The sequence below is a fragment of the Dioszegia hungarica genome, assembly GCF_025882075.1.
Source record: "Dioszegia hungarica strain PDD-24b-2 chromosome Unknown MKK02contig_8, whole genome shotgun sequence".
NCBI lineage: Eukaryota > Fungi > Basidiomycota > Tremellomycetes > Tremellales > Bulleribasidiaceae > Dioszegia > Dioszegia hungarica.
Genome location: NW_026515770.1, coordinates 4387097 through 4401343, shown reverse-complemented (window position 1 = coordinate 4401343; position 14247 = coordinate 4387097). Strand labels below are relative to the sequence as shown.

At 56.8% G+C, this 14247-nt stretch overlaps 7 protein-coding genes across 7 annotated transcripts; 3 read left to right on the top strand and 4 right to left on the bottom strand.

Moving 5' to 3' along the window:
• Positions 1–802: 802 nt before the first annotated feature.
• Positions 803–2119, top strand: MKK02DRAFT_33857 (uncharacterized protein; the record flags this gene model as incomplete). Its single annotated transcript, XM_053088801.1, has 1 exon — positions 803–2119. The coding sequence occupies one exon, from the start codon at positions 803–805 to the stop codon at positions 2117–2119; it is 1317 nt and encodes a 438-aa protein (XP_052946507.1).
• Positions 2120–4215: 2096 nt separating this feature from the next.
• MKK02DRAFT_45434 (uncharacterized protein) lies at positions 4216–6069 on the top strand (the record flags this gene model as incomplete). The annotated part of the gene is made up of 8 exons (XM_053093417.1): positions 4216–4279; positions 4422–4591; positions 4667–4777; positions 4811–4963; positions 4994–5142; positions 5175–5247; positions 5278–5482; positions 5528–6069. 8 exons carry the CDS (start codon positions 4216–4218, stop codon positions 6067–6069), a joined length of 1467 nt encoding a protein of 488 aa, XP_052946506.1.
• Positions 6070–6666: 597 nt separating this feature from the next.
• On the bottom strand, positions 6667–8316 carry MKK02DRAFT_45433 (uncharacterized protein; the record flags this gene model as incomplete). Its single annotated transcript, XM_053093416.1, has 2 exons — positions 6667–7706; positions 7752–8316. The coding sequence occupies 2 exons, from the start codon at positions 8314–8316 to the stop codon at positions 6667–6669; spliced, it is 1605 nt and encodes a 534-aa protein (XP_052946505.1).
• Positions 8317–9015: 699 nt separating this feature from the next.
• MKK02DRAFT_45432 (uncharacterized protein) lies at positions 9016–9992 on the bottom strand (the record flags this gene model as incomplete). The annotated part of the gene is made up of 5 exons (XM_053093415.1): positions 9016–9165; positions 9233–9580; positions 9647–9687; positions 9763–9846; positions 9911–9992. The coding sequence occupies 5 exons, from the start codon at positions 9990–9992 to the stop codon at positions 9016–9018; spliced, it is 705 nt and encodes a 234-aa protein (XP_052946504.1).
• A 342-nt stretch (positions 9993–10334) lies between these two features.
• MKK02DRAFT_45431 (uncharacterized protein) lies at positions 10335–11699 on the top strand (the record flags this gene model as incomplete). The annotated part of the gene is made up of 7 exons (XM_053093414.1): positions 10335–10401; positions 10454–10520; positions 10573–10666; positions 10714–10961; positions 11024–11112; positions 11188–11460; positions 11512–11699. 7 exons carry the CDS (start codon positions 10335–10337, stop codon positions 11697–11699), a joined length of 1026 nt encoding a protein of 341 aa, XP_052946503.1.
• A 232-nt stretch (positions 11700–11931) lies between these two features.
• Positions 11932–12840, bottom strand: MKK02DRAFT_45430 (uncharacterized protein; the record flags this gene model as incomplete). The annotated part of the gene is made up of 5 exons (XM_053093413.1): positions 11932–11987; positions 12033–12171; positions 12218–12341; positions 12433–12593; positions 12691–12840. The coding sequence occupies 5 exons, from the start codon at positions 12838–12840 to the stop codon at positions 11932–11934; spliced, it is 630 nt and encodes a 209-aa protein (XP_052946502.1).
• A 615-nt stretch (positions 12841–13455) lies between these two features.
• Positions 13456–14213, bottom strand: MKK02DRAFT_33850 (uncharacterized protein; the record flags this gene model as incomplete). The annotated part of the gene is made up of 5 exons (XM_053088800.1): positions 13456–13495; positions 13600–13668; positions 13725–13726; positions 13891–13904; positions 13925–14213. The coding sequence occupies 5 exons, from the start codon at positions 14211–14213 to the stop codon at positions 13456–13458; spliced, it is 414 nt and encodes a 137-aa protein (XP_052946501.1).
• Positions 14214–14247: the final 34 nt, after the last annotated feature.

The following is a 14247-nucleotide window of genomic DNA, read 5'->3' as shown; positions in this document are numbered from 1 at the left end:
TAGATTGGATGGGATGGGACCAGCGGCATGCGGCGGTGGATGGGAAGTAGAGGGAGGGATGGCGGAGGATGGAAACCAGTCAGCGGGGAAGGTGTTTAAGAAAGTGCATGCCTATGATATGCATCATCATTATGCTCTCCCTACTTGTCTCACCTTTTACTCGGTCTTGATGTCGGGGGAACAGCCCGCTGAAGATGCTGTGAAGCGTGGCTTTCGTGACACTTATCTGGGGGGCGCAACCAGGCCATGAGGAATGAGGCATTTGCACAATACGCGAGATTCTGCCTCTTCCGGTAATTTTCGAGACAAGCGCCTGCAGCACGACTGAAGCGAGCTTCTCTCAACTGATCTGCATCTTGAGCAGAGAGCGACGTGCCACTCGCAGCTCCAGGCCGGGCTGTGCTCATCTGCAAGAGGCAGGCCTTGCGGTCTGTCTACTCAACATGACAGCGATCTCAAAGGATGTGTGTGGGTGGAGCTCGGAAATGCAGAGGATTTGATCCGAGCTCAAGGTGAGGGCGAGCGGTGCCTGAACCTTACCGAGCTAGCTGATCTGGTATCCTCGTGACCATATGCCACCTCGCTCACCACCACTGACCCGTCTCTACAGCTTCATCCTCTTAGTCATTCCACTAAACCCATATCATTCTGCTCCCTCCCTCGGTCCACCCCTCTCGCCCCTCTCACCTCCTCAGAACCCATAATCCACTGTCATACGGTAAGCCGGCGGCTTGGAAATTTAGACGTATATTGTGCGGCTGACGTGCACAGCTTCCTTCCTCCAGGCCCAAAATCGTCGATCATGCCAGCCAACCCTATGTACGAGCTTCTCATGGGGGCCGAGGACCATCGGTCTGAGCTCCAGCAGCTCCGCAATACCCCCTTCGGCGGCGTCATCCAAGTGACTGACTTCGAGGAGCGTCTCAGGTCACTCAACAATGTGGCCCATAGGCGCTTGGCAAACCACATCGCCGATTTCCTGGACTTCCCTAGCCTCGCAGGCGGGGCGGAAGACAATTGGGCGCGATTGATCGCACCCATCATGTATCAGATCAATACTGTCTACATCGCCCTCCTCGATCAAATCGATCGGGGCGAGCTCACAAGGTCCGACTCCTCTTCCTCCCGGGTTCGGGTCTGGGATGGCTATTTCGGCGACTGCTTCAAGCCAGTCGGACTAGGCGGAACTACCTCGCCCATACCCACTCCTTCCCACTTCAACACCACCCAGTCGACCGGCATCCTGGCGGACACACCGGTCGTCACGGAGCAGAACCTGGCGAAGGAAGTCAAGGCGATGGCGCAGGTAGTGGTGGATGAGCAGGTGGAGGAGGTCCGCCAGCTCATCGCGGCGGTTAAGAAGGAGCAGGCAGAGGCGGAGTCCCGATCGGCGGAGAAAATAAAGGGATTGGAGGAGGCGCTGAAGGAGCAGAAGAAGGAGATGGAGGAGATGAAGGGGATCTTCGAGTCCGCCATCATCGCCGAGGTTGCGAAGCGGGACGGACAGCATCAGGCAACGCTGGAAGAGCTCCGTGCGCAAAGGGAGGCAGCTGCCAAGTTGGACGCGGGACTTTGGGACGAGGTCGAGGCGTTGAGGGCGAAGGTGGTGAAGGTCGAGGAGAACACGTCGACGGATCAATTCCTCGTTGATGCCGCCATCCTCCACTCGAACGCCATCGCGGAGATCTGCAAGCAGCAGATCATGGCGGTCAATATTGTCCTTTCGGCGCGGGAGGAGGCGGTGCAGCATATCGACACGCGGGTGGGATTCCAGCTGGAGGGGCTGGAGGATCTGGTGGATAGTATGGATGGGAGGATGCTGCAATTCGAGAAGCGGATTGCGGCGGCTATCCCACCACCGGGCGGATCCAGCAATCTTGCCTCTACTCCGTCGGCTCCGACTCCGGCGGCAGCTCCCGGCTATGGCCAGTTTGCCTTCGGCCCCCACGCCAACAACTCAGCTCCTTCTAACCCTCCCTCTGCCCCTCCCTCCCACCCTCTCGCGACCGGCTCGAGCACTACCACTATCACGGTTCATCATCCCAGTAACCACGTCACGGTCAAGCCGCCCGTTGACTCCGCCTACGTCCCTTGGATGCCGGTGCAGTACTCGCAGTAGCGGGCGGGTCACCAACATGGCTATAGGGGACCAAAGGGACATGGGAGGTGGAGAGGTAGTAGGCATGGTATACGGTAATGCTTTGAAGGCGGGACGTCTATTCGCGAAAGTAGAACTTAGGAAGACATGGTTGTGGCGCTCTTAGGCTAGGGGGCGAAGGGATCCCAGTATACATATATGTATATCAAGGATTGAGTGGGAAGATACTGGGCATGGGCAACACGGGTTTAAAGATATCATCATAGCCCCATCTCGATCATGCACGAGTCCGCCCAGTGCGGCTGATCGGCACTGCTACAATCCGGCTCTACAGCACGCCAATAGCTCCATCCACGCAGCTCAAAAGTCAGAGTCCAGATCATGGTGCGTCTGATCTCATTCAATGAAAATCCGTCCTTTCCGAAGCAGGAGTCTGAGGTATCTGCGAACACCCCTTTGCAGCGTGCACCGAGCTACTAACGCAAAGAAGACACATCGTGCTTCGCAGCTTCTCATGACACAAGAGGACCAAGCCTAACACGAGGAAGAAGCACGTTCCATCGGGCTATATATATATGTTCTGACCGTTCTCCAATAGCGATTTGCCGCCCCACCAAGCACGTCCTGGCCAGGCCAGCATACACTTATTACTGCATCAGCTCACCGCACAGTGAAAAGCTATACAGTGAGGCTTGCGCTATGTAGGATACAACGAGCATTAAGCTGACAAAATAGCTCCCCTCTCGCAATCATTGTTAGGAATACGACGTCTCAGCGGGAGCGATCCCGGCAGCGAGGCTACTCGGAACCGAGCTCGGTACCGCGTAGGAACTCCTACACGGGACAGAGTAGGCGCACCTACAGTATAGAGAGTGCGACGCCTGAGTGGCGAGATCCCATGCCGTACTGCAGGGGCTGTATGGCAGGTCAATGTGGCGGACCAAGTGTGGCAGTACAAATGGACCATGGAGGCTATGTAGGAACTGTAGGAAGTCCTACATAGGAGTTGCTACATAGGAAGTCCTACAATAGGGATTGTATGAACTCGTAGGAACTCGTAGGAACTTGTAGGAACTCGTAGGAACTCGTAGGGACTTGTAGGAACTCGTAGGAACTCGTAGGAACTTCTGTAGGAAGTTCAAGACTGGAATATATAAGGAGGTCATATCGAGTCAAATGCATCCCCAGTCTGCTCTTGAAAACTTAACACTGGCCCCCAACGCCACCATTTCTCTCTTGCTCCCTACCGCCCGCACGCGCCTTCCCTCATACCCGACCTCGAGCTCCCTCAGCGATTCCTTCATGTCCGCCTCTTTCGCCTGGGCAGCAGACAAGCTCTGTTGAGCTACATCGAGTCGGTGCATCGGGGCCGTTTGCCAGAACGCGATGAGCTGATTCATTCCCGCCGCCGCCAGGGAAGGTGCGATCGGGGAAGGAGGAGGAGGAGGATTTTGGGCGGGTCGGAGCGGAGCGATAGCGGGAGGGGGCATTGGTGGGGCTCCGTGGGCAGCCAGTCGGTCGCGGATGATCTTGGACCCGCGCGTGGACCAGTTTCGGTCGACAGAGACTGGAAATGAGCACAGTCCATACGGCAAAGCTCACACTCTGTCGCCCGGGAAGCTTGAGAGGACGGCGTATGCTGATTGGATTCCTTCAGGGTGAGCTCTTGTCCGGGGTAGGGCTTACCATCGGTGTTTTGTGGGTTCGTATAGATGTGATGAGCTGAGTGAAGGTGCCACATTCTCACCTTCGCATCAGCTGGGCACGTGACCTCGGTGAGACGCGTTCTGCCGTAACCAGCCCCGTCCGTCGCCACCGAGCCAACGCTTGGGCCAACGTTGAGCATGCATCTGAAATCGTACAAGAAGCCATTGTCTTTAGCTCTATGATTGGGTCGAGAAGCTAGAAGACATCTGTACCCTGTACCAGCGAGGACAAAAGAGCTTCGAATCGAGGATATCCAGCTGTATAGGGAGGATCCGCGCTCCTGGACCTGGCTTTAGGCAAGTCGTCTCCGTTCGCCGAGCTGATACCCAGGTGCTGCTCCCATCTGCTTCACTCCCCGAGAAAGATTGCCTCCAGGGACGACGTCCAGTATCAGGGTCTGCTCAATCGCCATGACACTCGCTTCCAAAGATTATCTGCGGATGGGCGTGCCCAGCGCCCGGAGGCACTCGCATGGTGAGCAGGGGGTCCGACTGAGCTGACGATAGGTCCCAACCTACCTGGCTGATGCCAAGAAGCTCGAAGCCGCCATGGACGATAGCGCATTCCTCCTTCTTCACAAGGCAAGTCCCCCCTTTGGGTTGAGCTGACGGGATAGCTGGACCTGTGGACCACTATCATCATCTGAAGCTGGAAACGCACTTTGAACTCGGCCCTTTGCCCATCGTGATTGCCAGCGTCCACTCGGTATCCGCCCAGGGCGTACATACTACCACCATCTTCACAGCTCTGGCTGTGGATCATCCCATGGCGCTCCTCGGCCTGGACGTATTGGATCGTTTGCTAAAGACCCATTTCTCCCTCCTCAAGGCAAGTCTAGTTTGGATGTGACTAATCTCGTAGTGGGCTACTATCCAGATTGACGGAGGCTTTGATCGCACCGCTGGCGTCCCGGACTGTGATCTAGCGCCGATCTTTGCGAGCACAGGAGCTGTCGTAGAATCGATAGGAAGGGTAAGTCGCGCTTGCCAGCTGTGACTGATGTAGACAATCTTCCATTGTCTCGGTGGCGCGCCTTACGGCTTCTGGCGTCTCGTCAATGGGCAAATGGAGCCGTACGAGCCGCCCTTCATCGTCGACAAGATCAAGATGGTGCCAGGTCCTGCCCTTGCTGCGCACAACGTTGCCACCCTTTTCAAGGTGAGTAGAGGATTGGCAGAGCTGACGTAGCTCGGAGACGTCGTGGCGTATATCCTGGATCACCAAAACCAGTTCTACGAGCTTGCCGAGCACATCTTTGTGGCGGAACGCGTCGTTCTCCTCGATTGGCGCAGCATCACCTCCTTGTGTGCTTTGCTAGCCAAGGACCGAACCACCATGTAGGTCTGGGCTCGACTCGCGCTGACGATAGCGAAGCGCTCGGTGCTGAACTGCTGGACGCGGACGACTGGGATTTCGTCGACACGATTGTGATCATCCTAGAGGTGAGTTTCCCGTCGACGCTGCTGATATAGCCGCTTCGCGTCTTTATGGAAAAGTACGAGCGCATCACCGACATACCTTCTTCCATCCTCGCGCCTGATCTCTTCATTGCCTTGGCAGACGTCCACGACGCTCGCTATACCAATCCGCGGCTCGAGGGGATCGGCATCGCACTCGACATCTTGCACCATGCCTTGTTTGAGCAGCGATTCGGGCCAATCATCGCTCAAGTATGGGGTGAGTGATCGTCTTGACTCTGCTGACAATAGTATTAACCCCCAGACTACAAATGGCAGGAAACGGAGCGACTCATGGGCACCGTCAAGCGCATTGCCACATCCATCCAATACCTCGCCACTGGCTCTCCATCCCTAATCGCCACAGGCCTCCCCGAAGTCGCTGCTGTACTCGCCTCCACCAACGGCTTCTGCACTGAGATCCTCGAGATCGGCCGGGACTACAATGGCGCAGAGAGGCGAGAGGAGTACGAGGTCAGCAGCGTTGATGATCACGGAGGAGAGCTTGTGCGGCTCCTCCGGAATGTCAACGCTGCTTACCTGGATCTTTACCGCACAGTGGAGCCGGATTTGTCTTACGAGGCCATTCAAAACCTCCACTTTCGGTCCAAGAACGCGTACGATCTGATCCAGGCGCTCGATCGGTACCTCAGGATGCTCGCTGGTCAGGACGTCAGCCAGTCGAGCATCAACGCCAAGGTCGAGCTGGCGGTCGAAAAGCGCATCCAGGCGCTCCGGGGCGCACTAGTTGCGGAAGTGACGGACAAGGTGATGCGTGAGATCGGAAGGGGGTCCGGAGGAACCTAGACTGGGCGGCAGGCAGCGGGAGATTGGGGTAGACGAAGTTGGCGATCGGGCAGATGAAGTGGACGGGAGCGGCACGACGGGGCGCATTAACGCGGGGACTAGGAGACGGTTAATTGTTGGGAGTTGATCATTGCGAGGACGGCGAAGCGGGGGAGAACACCATCGACGGTCAATATCAGTACACATTATCAGATTATTAATAGCAAGTATTAAGAGGCTGGGGCAGGGGTGCGGGCATATATGAGGTATCTATTATTCATATTATCAGTTGATCATGCACGTACGTATCATGTCATCAGTGTCAGTAGGCAAGAACACAACATATCATGACTGATGCAAGCGATGCAGAATGATACGATACTAAAGTCAGGCTAGCGAAAGCGAAAGATGCGAACAAAAGATGGGTCTCCCAAACGCGACGGTCCAAGGGCTACCGAAATTGGAGCGGGAAGTTGGGTATAGATACGAAAAAGGTGATGGCTAGTTACGATGTGAAAAAGGGAGATAAGGCAGACGAGAACGAAATCAAAGTGTTTTGGAAAAGGGGTAACTAGTCATCATGAAGGCTAAATACGAAGAGATGAAAGGGAGAAAGGGTTAAGCGATCCGAGTAAGGGGTGTCCTGATCCCCATTCCGACGCCTAGACTCGGCTGCCATCCCGCCTGTTGACCCATCTGCTGCGGCTGAGCCTGGCCGGGCTGCCCTGACCCGCCCTTGGGGAGCATGAGGGGCTGGAAAGCCGGGGATGCGGGACCGCCGACGCCAGGCTGACCGACGTAACCGAGGTAGGTGGGCATGATGCGCCGCCGGGTCCTTGGTTTCCGACCGCCTCCGTTACCCATCTCGCCTGGGGTGAGTGCCGAGTTGAGGGCGCGACTAGCGATAGAGACGGATGGGGAGCGAGACCGGTCCATCATGGGCATGCGGTGTTGGCTGACCACCGAGACTGGTCGAGAACCGGGAGGTCCACCTGCTCCGCCCCCAAGCTTGACGCCTCCGCCGAGGACGGTCACGTTGCCGCCGTCATAAGGGGTGACAGACGGGGTAGCGACTTTGCCTGGAGCAGTTGGAGTGACTTGCTGCCTGGACATGGGGGATGGATCCCGGCCGCGCAACGTACCGGGCGTGGGTGTTTTGTCATCGATGGAAGCGTTGGCGGCTGCGGTGAAGGGGTCGGCCGAGCCGGGCCTTGACGCGGGAGTGAGAAGTTGGGTGGCGCCCGAGTTGGAGTCCGAGATGGAAGAGTCGATGGAGGAGGAGCTACCGTGGCCTGAGCGCATGGGGTAGGTGGAGGCACGAGCGTGTGGACGGCCAAACATAGACTCGTCGTCCTCGCTGATGGGGCTGGTGCCGTGAGTATAGGTGACAGAGGAGGAGGAGCGATAGTGGACGGGCCGAACGCCGATGTTGGCTGCGGGCATGAGGTTGGGGGAGGATGGACGGAAGGAGAGAGGTTCTGGAACGGTAGCCGTGCCGGAAGCGTGAGCAGGAGTAGCGGGAACCAGAGCGACGGAAGGAGCGCGGATGGCAATAGCAGCCGAGGGACGAGCGGGGGTGATGGACGGAGCAGGGGCAGGGTGGTCCGATGTTTCTGACTCGAAAGTAGGACCGGCATACCATACCGTGATGATAGAGTCTGCAAGTCAGCTTGGTCTTCGGGGAAAGGCAAAGCAGAACTTACCTAGAACGGGCCGCTCAAATTCGGGCATACTCCAGGTATGACCTCCATACCGCCAGCTGACAGTCCCAGGATCACACCACGCCTCCCACTCATCCCTTTCATTATCCCCATACGGAGCATCCTCCCTTGGCTTCCCCTTCAGCGACTGCCTCCATACCTCGGCGTTCACGCCCGCCTCCCTAGCTGCCTGTTTGAGCACCCCCGGCAAACCGCGGACCCGGTCGCAAATGAGGGACCTGAAGCCCGACCCGAAGGAGGGCTCGGTGGTACGCCAAGAGGACTCATACCGCCGTGTGAGCGCCTCGATGAGAGCCGACCGTAGAAGGATGATTGTCGAATGGGGGTATTTAGCGGCGAGTGGTTGGGTGAGATGGTGGACGAGGGCGGCGACGGCCGAAGACAGCGAAGTGTCGATTTCTGCAAGTTGAGCGGGTGTAAGCGATGGCGAGTAAGGATTGGAAGCGATGTTACTGATTGATGCGGTCGAGGTCGCATAGCGGAGGGAGGGTCTGGAGGGGGAGGCCGCGATCGACAGCTGGTGAAGCTGGTCCATGAGGTGCGGCATCGTGGGTGAGATTCCGCAAGGTTGCCCGGACGGTGTCGAGGGGGATGGTGTTATTCGTAGAGGGATTGAGGGAGCATGAGAGGAGGTAGTCGAACTGAGAGGAGGGGGTAAAGGGTGCAAGACGGTGGAATGGGGTTAAGGGTAAACAAGAGACAAACAAGCTGCAATGAGTGTTGTTTGTGTTTTTTTGACAGATACAGTATAGATGAGGAGTGAGATGAGGATGATCCCAAGCTACTCTACCTTGTGAGGATAGGTAGAGATGGCTATAAGGAGTGTATGAGACGGGGTAGGAGGAGGAGATGTAAGGACAGGGGAGATCGAGGCAGGGGCTGTTCGAGGCCAGAGCTGAACCAGCCGAGAACAGAATTACCTCTTTGGGAATAACGCCGCGAGCACGTGACTAAAAATCACTCGCGACGCAAGGACTTGCCATCGTCATATATAGAAGGCTGCGGTCTGCATCATCGTACATGCAGTCACGCGTGGGACAGGTGTAAAGCTGTAAGCTCTACTGAAGCGCTGTGCAGCATCGGAGTAGTCATACCACGGCGGCCTGACCTTCGAGACAAAAGCTGACAACAGTCCTGCGAATCGAGGTCATCAGTCAGAATTCGGGGTCGGTCGCCAAGCAGCACGTCTGCACCAGCGGATAGAAAGCCGTGTACATCAAGTCATCATATACCTACTTCCCTCCTCTCACGCTGCTACTAGCCCCGCTCCACCTGATGAGCCCACACCCGCCTTCTTCCCCAGCCCCAACAGTTCCACCAACCCGGGCAGGTACACTTCGGTCCTCACCATCTTCTCCGTATGATGAGCGATGAGCACAGCCAGAAGGTGTTTACACTATACAATAGTCAGCTGATTATACCTCGGACCGCTATAAAGCGCCAGTGATCAGCACGCAGCTTACGAGGAAGTTCCGCTCTCCGCCGATTGAGTTGAACAGGAACCCAGCGCAGGGACAGTACATCCTACCCATGCTCTTCGCCAGCAGCCTCATCCGGCGCGCTCGCTTCGCCTTGTGTACTCGAAGCAGAGCTTGGTGTGCTTCATCTGCCTCGGTGATGGTTTCCGGGGGTATGACTTGGCGGACGGGTAAGGCCGGTGCTGAGGTTGCGTCGAAGGGGTCGGAAGGTGCTGGCGTGGGGGATGGGGATCGGGCTACTTCGGGCTCGGGGCGTTTTTGATCGATGAGAGGAGGCATGAGGGGTGGGAGAGATGTGTGGAGGTTGTAGGGCTGGCCAGTGGAGGAAGTGACCTGTGATGTTAGCGGTCGTCCAGCTTTTGTGTTCTCGGAGCGAATGATAACGAGCGCAATGCCTACCTGATAGATTGTCCGTCCTCCAGGGAGGCTGACCAGAACGACTGGCTGTCAGCTACGGGTCCTGTTCTCATACTCCAAGCACACAATGCCCCATCACCGGATGGCAATGAGCTCACCTTCCCGTCGATCAATCAACTGTAAAGCTGATAGGAGCATCGGCCCGAATACCGCGTGCAGCTGCATCAGAAGAGTATCAGGTACTATCAGTGTCAGCGATCTTAGTAGAAGGTGCCAGGTGAGCACTCCAAGGTATGAGTATCGTACCTGCCGAGGAGGAAGGAAGAGACTCGAGCAATGATGCGGCGAGGAGAAGAAAGCTGTCCGCCTCTGATGCTGGAGGCGCCATTTTGGTACAGTCTAGGAGAAGGCTCCGTCGAAGCGCTGAAGGGAGCGCTTCAGTCTCTAATCGCTGGTATAGAGCTTCCGGATGATAGAAAGGGAAGTGATGGACTGCCTTGTGAGCTGCCGAGCTGCCGACGAACCCAAACGAGGAATGTGGTGCGACGCGCTTCCGTCGGAACTGAACAAGCACCGGGCCGATTTGGCCGGGAAGTTCTCGGTGGATCTCGCGGCTGAGTAGAGCAGACCTGCGAAGACAGACCCGCCGCAACCAAGGCTCCTCACATCACCTCTGTAGCTGCTCCCACTGCACAAATACTACCATCACAGCAACTTGTCCAGCGAAATAATGACCGGCGAAATCCCCGTCATTCAAGCGGAGCGCGAGCTCGCCTGCGGAAATACTCTTGGAGAAGGTGAGTAGCCGCGACTAGCCGTTTCGCATGGGGGCTCGGCTGATACTGGCAGGTATCCTCTGGGACGACCAGAAGAAGCTACTGCACTGGGTAGATATTGACGAAGCTGAGATCCACACGTAAGCTGGTCCTGAACCACCTGCGCACTAAAGAGACAGCTCATCCGCGCAGGTACGACCCTGAAAGCAAGAAGTACGGAGTGGACTCGTACAAGTCACAGACGAAGTATCTGTCCGCTATTGCACTGCGTAAAGATGAGCCTGGCGTAAGCTATCCTCCTCGCATCGACTTGACGACAAGCTGACTGTTCAGTTCATCGGTCTGACACAACACCACATCGCCTTCTTCTCCGAGCCCACGGCGCCCAGCGGGACCGACACCCGTCCCGAGCGCAGCGAAAGGGAGGCCGAGCTTCTCTCTGCTCCAGTAGCTCCCGAGGCACAGACGGACAAGCCTCTTCGGTTCAATGATGGGCAATGTGACCCCCTTGGCCGGTTTTACGCGGGGAGCATGACGCTGCCGGAGCTGGGTGATGGGAAAAAGCGGGGCAAGCTGTGGAGGTGAGTCCTTATCAGCTGTTCAGGTCCGAGGAACTCTAGTAGGGCAGATGGCTGACATATAGGTATGACCCGGACGGAACGCAGACGGAGATTATCCCCGCTGTAGGAACGAGTAACGGGATTGGCTATTCTCCAGACGGCAAGATCATGTGTATGTCCTCCCCTGAGTTGGGCCTACTAGCCCTCACTTTGACTTCCCTAAGAGGAGTATAGCTGATAGATACAGATTACGTCGACTCAGCCGACCAAGAACTTGTCTCCTTCGACTACTCCTCCGGAAGCCTCGCCTCCCGCAAAGTCATAGCGACGACCCCTCCGCCTTTAGCGCCCGCTACGGACGCCCCAGGCGTGTTCGACGGGCTGTGCATGGACGGTGTCGGCAACATCTGGGTCGCGAGGTGGTCTGACGGCCGAGTGGTCGGGTACACGCCAGAAGGGGAGATCATCTGCAATATCAACGTACCGGGCGCGAGGAACGTTACGATCCCTTGCTTTGGCGGTGAGCTGTTCAATCTGACACATACCCTAGGCAGCAAGCTGACATGTCCAGGCAAGAACATGGAGACGATGTACATCAACACCGCTCATGCCGGTCTCGGGAAGGGCGGAGAGGACGCGCAGAAGGAGTATCCCCACTCTGGGGATCTGTTCAAGGTGGACTTCAGCGCAGGGAGCGAGATCAGGAAGCTGTTGTCAGACGACTGGAAGCCGGCGGACCGGCATCGGTTTGGCGGATAAGAGGGTGGGTGGATGTGCATTGGATCCCGGCAAGTCAACGATCTGACGACAATGACATGTTTTGCCGGACGTGGGACCAAAAGACACACTAATCGCACCCTACTGACACTTAGAAGACTGACCAAGCTGACTGCGGACATACGGATGCATAAAAGGAGATGGCTAGGCCAAGCTACGGATATAGAGTATAGGTATGTTTAGAATGATAATGTCTGGGAGATGTTGTAGGAGCTTAGCAGTGGCCGTGGCCGATGATGCCAGCAAGCAGACCGCCAAGGAGGCAGTTGACTGATGATCAGCTCGCCGACAGTCAACGATTGATGCAGTACTCACCGCCCGAGAGGAGGGGACTGAGGACCACACCGAGTGTGACGAGCACCTCGGCGACGAGAGCGGTTACGCCGACGAGGATGACCTCGACGGAGATGAGGAGGGTCTCGATGGTAGGTGAGAGCTTGTGGAGGAGGTCGTCCTGTACGTCAGCGGTGATCTCAGGTGACGACGAGTGGTAGACTCACGATGGCAGCGATAGCCTTGATGTCGGCGGAGATGAGGACAATAAGACCGTCTACGAGCTGGATCGTCTCGGCGAGGATCTGAGCGACTTCATGCTTGATCTCGGGGAGAGCGTCGAACTTGGACCTGGATAAGTCAGCAGGTATCGCGTATATTTATCCTAGGGGAGAAGGAGACGTCCGGGATAGGATGTGAAGGTGAGAGAGCATGAACTTACTTGAGCAGCTCGACGTCCACGGAGGCACCAGCAGCGATACCTACAGCGGCACCGAGGTCGAAGGCGGAGTGGCAGGTGTCGAACGCGCCGATGACGGCGACGAGGGCGGCCTCGACCTCGACCTGGGTGGAGACGAGGGTGATATCGCCGACCGATGCGGCCTGAGCTTGTCAGCTGAGGTTCAGGCATCTGGTGAAGCGATGGGGGAAAAGGAGGATGACGAGGTGCCGGGAATGAGGGGGAAACGCAAAGACTCACGACCGATGCCTTCAGGTCCGCGACCACGCTCAGGACGTCCAAGTCACGCGGGATGACGGGTGCGTGGATGGAGTGGATGGCGTGGATGCCTGGGGCAGCAAAAGCGGCGCCAATGAAGGGGAGAGCGAGGAGGACCTTGGTGAAGAGCATTGCGGAGGGAGTATAGGCGTGGTAGTGGTAGGTAGGGGTTATGGGTGACTGTGATGGTGGAGATTGGGAGAAATGAGTGACTGGGGTAAGTGAAGATCGTGGGATGTGGATGAGAAGAAGAGGGGGAAAGGCATGTCAAACCAAGCTTATATAGCCAGATTTCCCGGTCGGACGACTGTTGGGCCTCGGCTCGAGCGGAACGTGATCGAGTTAGCGTGCACGAATAGCTGGTAAGCGGATCATCAAACCGATCGAAGGGATGGCCGAGGGAGACTACGGTAGCTGTGAGTGTGTATGGAGGGACTGGGCGTGAATATGAGCTAGTGCAACGGAACCCGGAGACGGTCGGCCAGTCAATAGAGAGCACATGCGCCCCTCCCCTCTACGGAATTAAGATTTGGCAAGGCACCTAGGCGGGCAGGAGGCGGAGTTTTGTTCTGCCCAGCTACCAGCCAAGCGTTTGGCGGAGCAGGATTGAGCGCATGACAGGAGGTGGGAAGGAGAGATGGGGCAGATAATGGGCTATGTTGGGCGATGACCAGTGCAGTCCGAGCTAAAAGGAAGGGACAGCTCAAGGGACAAGCGGCTTGATTGGCTCAGTTTAGCTAGCGTGTTTCACCTGGCAGCCGACCCATGTGGCTTGATGTCTCGGCGCCTGATCGACAGCATCTGACCGGACATCTCTCTACCAGAGACGAGGCCAAGACGATGCACAGAACGCGGTCAGGTCTGTCAGTGCATGCAGGTCCAACGACGTACAACGGTACAGACAAATCAGAGGCGACAAAGTTGGCATGTCTTGAAATCTTGCATTCGGTGCTCTCACTACTGTCGCTACAGCTCTCTACATCCCTTTATCTAGCCTCTGAGGATTGCATACGTACATCTACTCTGTCAGCCGGAGTAGATTACAGTGTTGACAAGACGAGTACTCACTACAGTCTATCCAGAAACTTTGTCCTTGTGCCCGTAGTATAGCTCAAGTCGGCGCCGTCTGAGACCGAATCAGCTACCTCCCCTCTGACATGCGACGAAAAGGGAAGGACTTACGCCACTAGACCAGCCTACCCGCGAGCAGATGCACGCTTATTGCTGGTAGGTCCAGCCTCGGGCACGGTCGGAGTGTTGGGAGCAGTAGGATCCGCTTGAGGTACGCGCTTGATAAGGCCCGCAGCGGATGTGGGACCCATGCCCTCGGTAGTACTGGGAGGAGGAAGCGTCTGGGGCATCGGGTCGCGCTTGTAAAAGCTGGCAGCGGAGGTGGGTCCCGTACCCTCGGTAGTAGGAGGAGGTGCCGAGTTGCTCTGCGGCGCAGGGAGGGCAAGGATGGTGCAGAGGAGGGGGAGCGTGAGGATGAGCTTGGTGAGGAGCATGTTGAGTGATGGGGATTGTCTTGTAGGGTGATGG